At 41.8% G+C, this 12,302-nt stretch overlaps 1 protein-coding gene across 5 annotated transcripts in view; it reads left to right on the top strand.

Moving 5' to 3' along the window:
• Positions 1–3,408: 3,408 nt before the first annotated feature.
• The window catches only part of SMARCAD1 (SNF2 related chromatin remodeling ATPase with DExD box 1), a 90,617-nt gene continuing 81,723 nt past the window's right edge, over positions 3,409–12,302 (top strand). Inside the window, exons 1-2 of one of the 5 annotated variants that reach the window (XM_070392686.1) lie at positions 3,409–3,496; positions 4,110–4,348. In XM_070392686.1, coding sequence (XP_070248787.1) covers positions 4,159–4,348 — 190 coding nt within the window. In that variant the 5' untranslated portion in view covers positions 3,409–3,496; positions 4,110–4,158. Of the gene's footprint in view, positions 3,497–3,746; positions 3,827–3,983; positions 4,349–12,302 lie in introns of those variants that run through there. The other 4 variants (XM_070392677.1, XM_070392670.1, XM_070392660.1 and 1 more) reach the window with 4 other exon arrangements.

The following is a 12,302-nucleotide window of genomic DNA, read 5'->3' as shown; positions in this document are numbered from 1 at the left end:
AGTTAGAAACATCGATCAGCTGCCTCCTGCACATCTCCCACCAGGGATGCGCCCGCAACCCAGGCACATGCCCCTGACCGGAATCGAACCCGGGACCCTTGAGTCCGCAGGCCAACGCTCTATCCACCGAGCCAAACCGGTCTCGGCTATTGTTTGATTTCTTAATGAACCCTTCACAGAATAAAGGCAAAATAAAAGCTTGGTTCTTTTCCTCTACTTACCAGTTTTCATGATAATGAATTGTCTTCTTTCATTCTCCCAAAACAACCAGTTGTGTTATTTTTTTAATACCATAAAGAACTCATATATTTGATGGCTTTCAAAAAATTGTAATTTTAAATCTTATTGAAGTTCCAAATACCCTATCTTTGGTCAGTAGTAGAAGCCTCTTCAAGTTGACTCCTGAATCTTTTGAAATGACAATAGTGGTCTTTGATAATTTCCTTGCTTTTTGTTACAGAAAGATATTCCAGGCTCATCCTGAACATTTCCTGTCCCAGCCTGGAGTCCTTTTTCCAAGAAGCTCTGATTTCCTTTAGTGTTAAATTCTATTTCAAGACCATAATCTTAGAGGTAGGGATGTGACTCCTATTGTAATTATGTTGGATCTTCTTTGCTTATCTTGAATATTCATTATTTTCTCTTTAAATCTATTTACCTATTTTTTAGTTTCTTTCCCTTTTTACTCTATTTATTAAGGTATTATCTGTTATGTTTATCTATGTGTTATATCTAGGTTAATCTTCATTTCTAAGATTATTTTTTTCTTTTACTTCTCTTTCTTTCTTGAATTATGTCACCTCTTCTGAAATTTTAAAACTCTGGTTTCTGTTGTTCTTTCATGGCATGCATCATTCTGAAGATACTCAGCTTTTTAAAACATTCATTTGTGGTTATCTATATGCTTAGGCATTTTATGTAATTATTATCATCATTTATTCACTCAACAAATACTTATTGAGCATGCACTATGTACAGAAAGGCCTTGTAGCTTGAAATTGAACCACACAAGCCAATCAAGATTATTGCTCTATGCAACTAAAGTTTTGTGGTTGTTTGCCCTGGCCAGTGTGGCTCAGTTAGTAGGGCATTGTTCTGTGCACCAAAAACATGTTGGTTCAATTCCCAGTCAGGGCACATGCCTGGGTTTCAGGCTCTATCCCCAGTGGGGAGCATGCAGGAAGCAGCGAATCTATGTTTCTTTCTCACATCAATGCTTCTCTCTCTCCTTCTCTCACTTCTCTCTCTAAAGATAAAAAAATATTTTGAAAAGAAAAAAATTTTGTGGTTGTTTACTATGCAACAAAAAGCTAATATACCATATTTATAATTATTAAGTCCTAACTGTGTTTTGTCTCAACAGAATACTTTTATACCATGAATTGTTTTTGAAATCCTCATTTTTTTGGCCCTGTCAGCTGGATTTATGTCTTTAGACACATGTTAAGAAAAATACATTTTCCAGGAATTAAAAACATGAAATTGATTTTTTTCTTCCATAAATGAGTTATATATATGTGATCTAGAAAGACAGAGTCACAATACTTCCCCTCCAGATCTTTGTAGATGTTGCATCATTACCTCTGGCATTTAGTTTAGTTAATAACTTTAGACAGATTATTTTTTTGTCCCTTTGTAAAATGTGCCTTAACTTTTGCACAATGGTTTTGAGCACCTGGGCTCTGAAATTTTCTGCTCACATAGCTCCAAGAAGGATAACTAACTTTTTCCCAGGTCCTTCCTGCTGAGGGCCAACAGTGCTTCCAGTATCTATATCCTTAGACCTAACATGCAGTAAAAGGCCCCTAGGCCTAAAAGGTGACCAAGCAATAGGGTGCAGGTAAGTTTGCCAAATAAAATACAGGACACCTGGTTAAAATATCAGAGAGACAACAAATAATTTGTCAGTATAAGTTAAGTTTCAAATATTGCATGGGACATATTTGTACTAAAAAAGCATTTGTTGCCCTGCCAGTGTGGGTCAGTGGTTCAGCGTCTACCTATGAACTAGAAGGTCAGGATTTGATTCCCTGTCAGGGTTTCAGACTCGATCCCCAGTAGGGGGCATGTAGCAGGCAGCCAATCAATGTTTCTCTCTCTTCATTAATGTTTCTATCTCTCTCCCCTTCCCTTCCTTTCTGAAATCATTAAAAATATATTAAACAAAAAGAAGTTGTTGTTTAACATTCAGATTTAAGAAAGCATCTTTTTTTTTTTTCAAATATGGCAACCCTAGGTGGTGTTAAGAGTTGGACATTTGAGCTGGGTGTCCATATGTGTGAGCAGAAGGCCCCTAATAATATTAGAGTAGGAGGTGGTTAGATCTGTCTGAATATAAAGCAAATATTCTTTTTTATTTATTGCTTTTAGGGAGAGAGATGAAAGGAGAGGAAGAGAAACATCAATTTGTTACTCCACTTATTCGTGTATCCATTTGGTTGATTCTTATATGTGCCCTGACCAGAATTGAACCTGCAACTTTTAGGTGTACGGATGGCATGCATGCATCATTCTGAAGATACTCAGCTTCAGAGTATCTTCAGATGTTCCAACCAACTGAGCTACCCGGCCAGGGTGAAATTCCAATTTTTCAGGCCTTGTTACTGAATTTTATGAATCCAGATACATGTTTTATGTGTGCCCACATTTGATAAATCTGTGGGTTTGTGTTACAATTCAAAACACTGATTTATAAAACAGAATACCAATTTAAATTTACAATGACCAATATATTTGGCAGATTAATGATGTGCAGTAATTTCTTTTTAACCAGAGGATCAAATTACAACTCAGAAAAGTGCCTGTTTAGTCTAACGTTAGAACAACGGGAATAAATATTCTTCGGGTAATATTTCCATCAAGATAGGTGAGTGAATTGTCATATTCTACTCCAAGAACCATCCAGCCAACAGTGAGGAGGCAGTTTGTATGCTCTGAAGCTCAACATACCTGGATTTTTACTCCTTACTAATTAACTACTTAACATCTGCAGGCCTCGGGTTCCTTACTTGGTAAAAAAAATAAAATTAAAAAAAAAAATAGGCTTCTTTAAGGGTTCTCATCATACACATAAAAAAACCATGTAGCACCATATTGTTATTATACTATCTATATGTTACCTAAAACAGAGATTGTAACGTATCAAACATTGTATCACACGTTATTGTTATGCTACTTCTTGTCAGTGTGCTCTTTATTATTATGTATTCTATTTTCCAACTCTCCAGCCAACCTAGACAAACAGGCCAGAAAGCTTCTTCCCAGGCGGAGAGGCGGGTTCCAGTTACCATGACAACAGCGCGCGCCCCACCATTTTCCGCTCGGGCATCGCTCGGGAAGGAGAAAAGCTTAGGCTGCGTGTTGCGTCATCACTACGCGCTCGCAGGCTTGCTCCGGCTTAATTGGCAAGGCCCGGCCCGGCTCCCGTCGCCCAGGCCAGAAATTATTATTTTTTTCCTCTTCAACCTTGGTTACAGCGCACCGAGCCTGCAAGACGGTAAGTACCGGAGGGAGAAAGGCGGAGAGCCAGCGGGCGAGGGGACGTTCCCGGAGATGCCGGGGCGCCTCGGAGCCGGCCCCGCGCCGCTCGGTCCTATCAGCGTCCTCCCAGCTGGGCTCGCGCCGCGACAACTTCCGGGCGGGTGCCCGCCAGCGCGGCCTGCGCCGCTCCCCGCCTCCGGCCCCTTTGTGTCCCCGCGGTGCCGAGGCGCGGGCCCTGGCACGTCCTTCCCGCAGGCAGGCAGCGCCGTCGTGCAGGCGCCGCTCGCCGTGGGCGGGCGCGCGGCTCGCAGGGGGGTGCGAGGGGGACGTGCCCGCGCGCGCTGGGGTAAGAGGTTGCACGAGGGTCAGCCTGTGGTGTGAGGGAGGAGGGGGGTGTAGGGGGTGTGGGGGGGGGGACGAGGGGCGTGCAAGGAGCCATGGAGAGATGGAACACACCCCAGCTCCGTCCCCCTTCTCGTCGCCGTGGCCCAACAATGAGGCGCAGCCATAGCGGTCGGCCTGCGCCCCTGGCGCCTCGGCGGTGCCTGGATTGCCCCGGGAGGGACCTGCGCCGGCCTTGCACCGCATATTGTTCTCATGGCCTCTCCTTCCCCTTCTGTTTTCCGTAGCCGGTTCCTTTCTGACTCCCAGTCCCACGAGGTGGGGGCGGCCACCAGGATGAATCTTTTCAACCTGGACCGTTTTCGTTTTGAAAAAAGGAATAAGATTGAGGAAGCGCCCGAGGCAACACCCCCACCCTCCCAGCCTGGCCCTTCCTCGCCCATTTCCCTTAGCGCCGAGGAGGAGAACGCCGAGGGGGAGGTGAGCAGGGCAGGCAGCCCTGACTCCGATGTCACTGAGAAAACAGGTGAGTTGCCACGCCGCCGCCGGATGGGACCTCCAGAGAGAGGTTTGCCAGACGAGAGGCGGAAGAGATTGCAGCTTTCATTCCCGATGTGACACGTGCTCATGCATTGTCTTCTTCCCCTGTGCCCTTTTGAAAGCAGCTTGGGGGCTGTCATAGGCACCGGGCCCTCCAGCTGAGCATCCATTCATACCCGCTTCCCGTTTCTGCGAGTTCTTGGAATGTGGCCCAACAATGGAAGGTGAAATCAGCATTTAGGTCATCTTTAGGTCAGCCCTGTGAATCACCTGGTTACTTGGCCAGGTGTTGACACCGATTCCAGTATTTCTCCAAAAAATACTGATCACCTCCTGTGAGCGAGGCTTTATTCGAGGTGTCTGAAGACAACCTCTGTGAACAAAAGGTCAGGTCACGTTCCGATATTGCCACTACTTGACTTCCCGGAGATCCCCAGAGTGCAGAAGAATAATTGGTGTTCTTTCTGGTGAATGAGCCATTTGAGAAGAAGCCCCAAATTAGCATTTCCATTTTAATCTGTTACAAATTCGAATATATTTGAATTCTTACTGTGTTTTGACATAGTGCTTCACATTCTCATTTAATTGGCACAACAATCCTGTGAGATATTACCCACATATTGCAGAAATGAGACCCAGGGAGGTTAAATTGTTAGGAAGTAGGTATAACCAGAACTCAAATCCAAGCATTCTAATTCCTTTTTCTGCTTCTTCTATTTTTTGTTAATCCTCACCGGAGGATATTTTTTCCATTGATTTTTTTTTTTTTACTGTTTTTACATTACTATAAATTTTTAAAAATTCATCTTTATTGTTGAAAGAATTACAGATGTCCTCCTCCCTCCGTTAACCCCCTCCACCTCACTCCCGCCACCCCCCGCCCCATACCTTCATTGCAGTATTGCCTGTGTTCATGGGTTATGCATATAAGTTCTTTGGTTAATCTCTTCCTGCCCCTTTCCCTCTGAGATTCATCAGTCTGTTCCTGATTTTTAGAGTGGAAGTGAAAGGGGCGGGGTGGGGGGACGGGGGGTGGGGGGGGGGCAACGACAACGACACATCAATGTTAAGACACATTGATTGGTTGCCTCCCACATGCACTGCAATCACACATACCCCAATTGGGACTGAGCATCTAACCAGCAACCCAGGTATGTGCCCTTGACCGGGAATTAAACCCGAGATCCTTTCATGCACGGACTGACACTCTTAACTACTGAGCAACACTGGCTAGAGCCAAGTAATCTAATTCTTGAGGGTGAAAGGGATATTAGAAGTTTTATTTTAATGTTTATTCCAATAATCTCCTTTTTAATGCAAAATCTGTATTTCACAAGCAGTTTTAAAATGAATGTGGCCCTGACAAGATTAGTGACATATATGTCTTAACTCTTGATATCTCTTATTTTGTTTGGTACTCTTCTGTTTAAATGTAACAGTGGTTAATGTTGGCAGAATCCCTACCAGGTCATTGGAGTACCATTTTTAAATACTTTCTTTTTTTTAAAATATATTTTTTATTGATTTTTTTACAGAGAGGAAGGGAGAGGGATAGAGAGTTAGAAACATTGATGAGAGAGAAACATCGATCAGCTGCCTCCTGCACATCTCCCTACTGGGGATGTGCCTTCAACCAAGGTACATGCCCCTGACCAGAATCGAACCTGTGACCCTTGAGTCCGCAGGCCAACGCTCCATCCACTGAGCCAAACCGGTTAGGGCAGTGATGGCGAACCTTTTGAGCTCTGCGTGTCAGCGTTTTGAAAAACCCTAAATTAACTGTGGTGCCATGTCACATATAGAAATTTTTTGATATTTGCAACCATAGTAAAACAAAGACTTATATTTTTGATATTTATTTTATATATTTAAATGCCATTTAACAAAGAAAAATCAACCAAAAAAATGAGTTCGTGTGTCACCTCTGACACACGTGTCATAGGTTCGCCATCACTGGATTAGGGCTTAACGCATTGAAAGCGGGAAACGTATTTATACGTTTTAGTTATACGTTTAAGTTGACTGGTAGTAGAGCGCGGGCGATAAAAACTACCCGCAAACAGTTTAAATACTTTCTTATAAATGGAATATGGTGAAATGATTTGTTTGTTTGGGTTAAGTAAGTAGGAGTCAAATATTGAAAGGCTTTCTTTGAAGAGCTTTGAACTTATCTGAATTCTATGGGAAAGCACTGAAGGATTTAAGCACAGGAGGGATAGCCCTTTGTTTAATCTTTTAACAGATAATTTGATTTGTATAACATGCTATAGTTAATGTCTAAACATTCCGGTACTTTACTATTTTAACAGTAAATACATTTATCTGTTTCTTAGATAGTTAGGGCAGAGGGTTGGAGGCTTGGAATTTTGAGTCCTTAAAAGCCTCTGTCCACCATTTTAGTTAAATGGGACATTGGATAAGTCACTTAAAATTGAGATCCACAATTTTTTATTATGTAAAATAAAAGCACTTTGTAAACTGGGATTCAACAGAATGTTATACTTATTTATCAATATTAGTAATGTAAAATTCTTAATTGCCTTTTTAAAAAATATATATTTTTATTGATTTCAGAGAGGAAGGGAGAGAGAGAGAGATAGAGACATCAATGATGAGAAAGAATCATTGATTGGCTGCCTCCTGCACGCCTCCTACTAAGGATTTAAGCTGCAACCCGGGCATGTGCCCTTGACCGGAATCGAACTTGGGACCCTTCACTCCACAGGCTAACACTCTTTTCACTGAGCCAAACCAGCTAGGGCTTAATTGCCTTTTCTAATCAGAAGATGTTTTTCTTCTTTTTTTAAAAATATTTTTATTGATTTCAGAGAGGAAGGGAGAGGTAGAGATAGAAACATCAATGATGAGAGAGAATCATTGATCGGCTGCCTCCTGTACGCCCCACACTGGGTATCAAGCCCACAACCCGGGCATGTGCCCTGACCGGGAATTGAACTGTGACCTCCTGGTCAATGCTCAACCACTGAGCCATGCTGGCTGGGCAGAAGATGTTTTTCTGCTTTACTTTTTTTTCTGTCTGAGACTTTACTCCCTTTTTAATCGGGACTTTTTCTTAAAAACTAAGATTACCTTTAGGAATCTTATGGTCAGTCTTTTATTTTTATTTTTTAAAAATATATTTTATTGATTTTTTATAGAGAGGAAGGGAGAGGGATAGAGAGTTAGAAACATCGATGCGAGAAAAAAACATCGATCAGCTGCCTCTTGCACAACTCCTGCTGGATATGGGCCCGCAACCAAGGTCCATGCCCTTGACCAGAATTGAACCTGGGACCTTTCAGCCTGCAGGCTGACGCCCCATCCACTGAGCCAAACCAGTTAGGGCTATATGGTCAGTCTTGATGACACTGGAAAATACAAAAATTAAGTTTGTTCTGGGAATGATGATAATTCATCTTGTTAGGAATAGAGAGAGAGCTTTGCATTAAGAAGAAAGTATTGTAAATGGTACCATGAATTTTGGAGAATTTTGAAAACTAAGGCTAAATTTTTACTTTACCTTATAAGTACTAGGGATCCCTTAACGACTTCTGGTAGAAGGGTAAAATAATGAGAGAAAGTTGTTTAGTAAAAAAAAAAAGTCAATCTAACAGAGGATAGGGTTTGAAGAGAGAGATCATTTAGGAAACTTACAATCCAAACTTAGTGATGGCAGTAGAAATGAGGAAGAAATGTGAGAGTTTTCAAGTAAGAAAGTTCAAGGATTTAAAACTAGATTGCTGGTAGAAATGAGATAAAGTGATTGATAAAAATTATTGTTTAGGTAATTGAAAAAAAATGGTCGTTTTGTACATCAGAACAGATATAAAGTACCCATTGTAAGCCATTGGGCATGCCTTTAAAAATTAAGAATCAGACCGACCGGTGTGACTCAATCGACCTATGAACCAAGAGGTCACGGTTCAATTCCTGTCAGGGCACATGCCCGGGTTGCAGGCTCGATCTCCAGGCTCCAATCTCTGGGGCGTATAGGAGGCAGCCAATCAATGATTCTCCTCATTGATGTTTCTATCTCTCCTCCCTTCATCTCTGAAACCAATAAAAATATATTTTTTAAAAATATCAGCCCTAGCTGGTTTGGCTCAGTGGATAGAAAGTCGGTCCAAGGACTGAAGGGTTGGGAGCATGTACCTAGTTGCAGGCTGGTCCCTTTTCCTGGTCGGGGTGCATGTGGGAGGCAACCAATCAATGTGTCTCTCTCACATTGATGTTTCTCTCTGTCTCTCCCTCCCCCCCTCCACTTTCTATAAAAAATCAATAGAAAAATATCCTCAGGTGAGGATTAACAACAAAAAATAATAATAAATTAAGAATCAAAGTCTTGTTCCAAACTAGCATTTTGGAGTAGACCAAAGACAACTTAGTGTGGGGGATACAGATACTGAATTAAGTATATAGGCCTTGGCCTGTAGAGAGGATACGAAACCAAAGGTAGATTTAAGATCTAACTTTGGGCTGGACATGAGATTGGAGAATTATCAGTGGGATATGAATATTTACCTTACTTCCATGATCATTATATGGTAACTTCATATTCTGCCATTGTGGGATACTGCTATATTTGCTTATTTACAGTAGAGTGTTAGGGTCTAAATCATAGGATGGAAATTAAAAAATATATATTTGTAATTACTCTTTTTCAGATACTCCTGTTATTTATCTAATTTGAGTTAAGATTTTATTTCTTACCATACTCCAGTTACTGTGACACAGCCACATCGTTTCTTGAAAATACCAAGCATAGTGCAATCTTTCCTTCTGCTTCCAAAGCTTTGCTCTTATTTGCATATGACTCTCAGCTTCTTCATTGGGGCTTGATGAAATGGTACCCTTTTTAGAAGACCTTCCCATGATCACTCTCTCTGAAGTAACTCCCCTCCACCCCCAGCTTTACTCTACTGTATGTATTTATCGCTACCTAACGTGGTATTTGCGTCTCTCTGATTAGACTGTGATCCTCAAGGGGCACCAAGGGGAAAGGACATGTAAATATATATAGCTAAAATAGTACAATACGGTAACTCACAGGGGAAGGTACTAAGCAGTGTAGGATCATAGTCCAATTCACAAATGATCATTCATTCTTCCTGGGAGGATCAGGAAAAGTCACAAAGAGATGACTAAATGGGCCCTAACCTGTGAATCATTTAATTCGGTGAACAAGAGACGAAAATATATGTTGCCTTAAAGAGTGTGTGCTGTGTTTATGGGAAGGGGGAGTTATCTATGGAAGAAGAAGTTTAGGGAAATATTAGATAAAGCTGAAAAGAGAAATACAAACTGCTGGGTTTTTAGGAACCTTTATATTTTGTGAAAGGAGCACTGATTTTATTTGGTAAAGAATAGAGAGCATTTCAATGTGAGAAGACAAATAATGAAGCTATTGCATTTGAAGCCTAAATGTAGGGAAATGACAGTAGGGATGGTTGAGGGCAGTTTAGGGATGTTTATATGATATGTATTTTATGGTATTCTGCGTAGTTGAAAGGTGAATCTTCCTTGCTTACACAGCTGAGTAATTGACACTGTCAACCGAATTAGGTGGTACATTTAGGAGGATGATACCAAAACAAATTGAATTTGAATTACTTTTCATATTTCAGTAAAGAGGTTTAATAGATGGTTGTACATCAGAGTTTGGAGCCTGAGAAATCAACTTTGGAATTGCAGTTGTGGTAGTTAACAAAAAATGTCCTAAGCAAGATGTATAGTAAGAAACATCAATATTTAATGATGATCAAAGGAAGGGAAATTAATGACATGTAAAGAAAGGATGACTAGAATAGTCAGAAATGATAGTATCCTGGAAGCTAAAGATGGAGTATAGTGAACAGTATCAAATGTAGAGATGTCAAGTTGGATAGGGACTGATCAGGGACCACTTCTCTTGGAAATTAAAAGTTATTGTTGACCTTTGTTTCAGTGGAAAGGCAAAGAGATGACTACTCTTTATGAAGGGAAAGAGAAACAGCTTGACAGGGAAGCAATGTCAGGAAAAGATGTTTCAGGATTGTTGAAAATTGAATATATTTGTAGAGATATTTTACCTAAGGTGGGGAGGGGAGTGAAGGAAATAAAAATAGATGGGTTCATAGATTATTTTGAGGTTGGAATGAAGGAAAGTTTTAGTATATGCTTGATGAATTTCTTTTCTTGGTGACAAATGCCTTCTAAAGTGGTTACCATTTCAATGTGGTTGTCCTGTTGAAAGTAACATTTGTTTATAAGTGAGAAATTTAAAAAATTATATCAGTTATCAAAAAGACATCCAGGGAGCTGCTTTGCCACGTACAGATTATATGATTTTGAGTACATCAGCAGTTTTAGAGTTCATTTCCTTTGTCTAGAGCAGTGGTTCTCAACCTTCCTAATGCTGCGACCCTTTAATACAGTTCCTCATGTTGGGGTGACCCCCGATTTCATTGTTACAAATTGAACATAATGCATAGTGATTAATCACAAAAACAATAATGTAATTATATATGTGTTTTCCAATGGTCGTAGGCAACCCCTGTGAAAGGGTCATTTGACCCCCAAAGGGGTCGCGACCCACAGGTTGAGAACCGCTGGTCTAGAGGTTCTCTGAAGTCCCTGCAAAAAGTAAAATGGATATGATTCTTTGATGATGCAGAATATATCATTTTAGTGTCATGATTCTATAACCATTGGGTGTTACTCAGTCTTTTTCAGATGTGTGATCCAAAATGTGAATCATCTTTGCGTAGTCATTCTGGCTTCTTAATATCTGTACTTGAAAGTCAGTCCTTGGTAAATGATTTAGTGATGAATTGTTCTAATAGAAAAATGCAAGCACTCATCTATACCAATAATAGAGGAATATGCAAATTGGTTGGGACGCCGTCACACAACGACTGAACAGCAGGCTGCACGGGGCTACCAGGCCGGCTGGAGGATGGCGGGCAGTGAGGGGCCACCAAACAACCAAACAGCAGGCTGCGTGGGGCGACCAGGCCAGCAGGGAGGGGTAGTGAGGGGGACCAGGCCAGTGGCGTGGGGGGCAGTTGGGGGCGACCAGGCAGGCGGGGGTGGAGTTGGGGGTGACCAGGTTGGCAGGGGGGGCAGTTGGGGGCTACCAGGCCGGCAGGGGGGGCAGTGAGGGTGACCAGGCTAGCAGAGGGGGGCAGTTGGGGACGACCAGGTTGGCAGATGGGGAACAGTGAGGGGGAACCAGGCTGGCGGAAGGGGGCAGTTGTGGGCGACCAGGCCGGCAGGGGGGGCAATGAGGGGTGTTTGTCTTTTATTAGTGTAGATATATATATATATGTTTTTTCTTTTTTTTTAAATTACTGATTTTTTACAGAGAGGAAGGGAGAGGGATACAGAGTTGGAAACATTGATGAGAGAGAAACATTGACCAGCTGTTTCCTGGACACCTCCCACTGGGGATGTGCCCACAACCAAGGTACATGCCCTTGACTGGAATCGAACCTGGGACCCCTCAGTCTACAGGCCGACGCTCTATCCACTGAGCCAAACCGATCAGGGCAGATTTTTTTTTTTAAATACAGTTTTATTGATCTCAGAGAGGAAGGAGAGATAGTAACATCAATGATGAGAAAGAATCATTGATCGGCTGCCTCCTGCATGCCCCACACTGGGGATTGAGCCTGCATCCGGGGCATATGCCCTGATCTGGAATCAGTCTGTGACCTCCTGGTTCATACGTCAATGTTCAACCACTGAGCCATACCGGCTGGGCAAACTGCCTTGAAAGTCAGTTGCCATGTTAAAGAATTGAACCATGTAAAGCAACACCCAACTAGAATACCAAAAATGGCATTGCTTTTGTTAAGTCTGCAGATGATATAGAGGTTTATGTGTTTTCATTTTACTTTGGGGAATCACTTTATTTGTGAACTATCAAATTGACTTAAACTATTTCTGTTTGGACTCATAAT

This window comes from Myotis yumanensis, unplaced genomic scaffold (assembly GCF_028538775.1).
Source record: "Myotis yumanensis isolate MYYU_CA2020_CCGP unplaced genomic scaffold, mMyoYum1.0.hap1 SCAF_1, whole genome shotgun sequence".
In the NCBI taxonomy this organism is placed as follows: Eukaryota; Metazoa; Chordata; class Mammalia; order Chiroptera; family Vespertilionidae; genus Myotis; species Myotis yumanensis.
The sequence above is the reverse complement of the archived record's forward strand: the minus strand, read 5'-3'. Positions and strand labels throughout refer to the sequence as shown.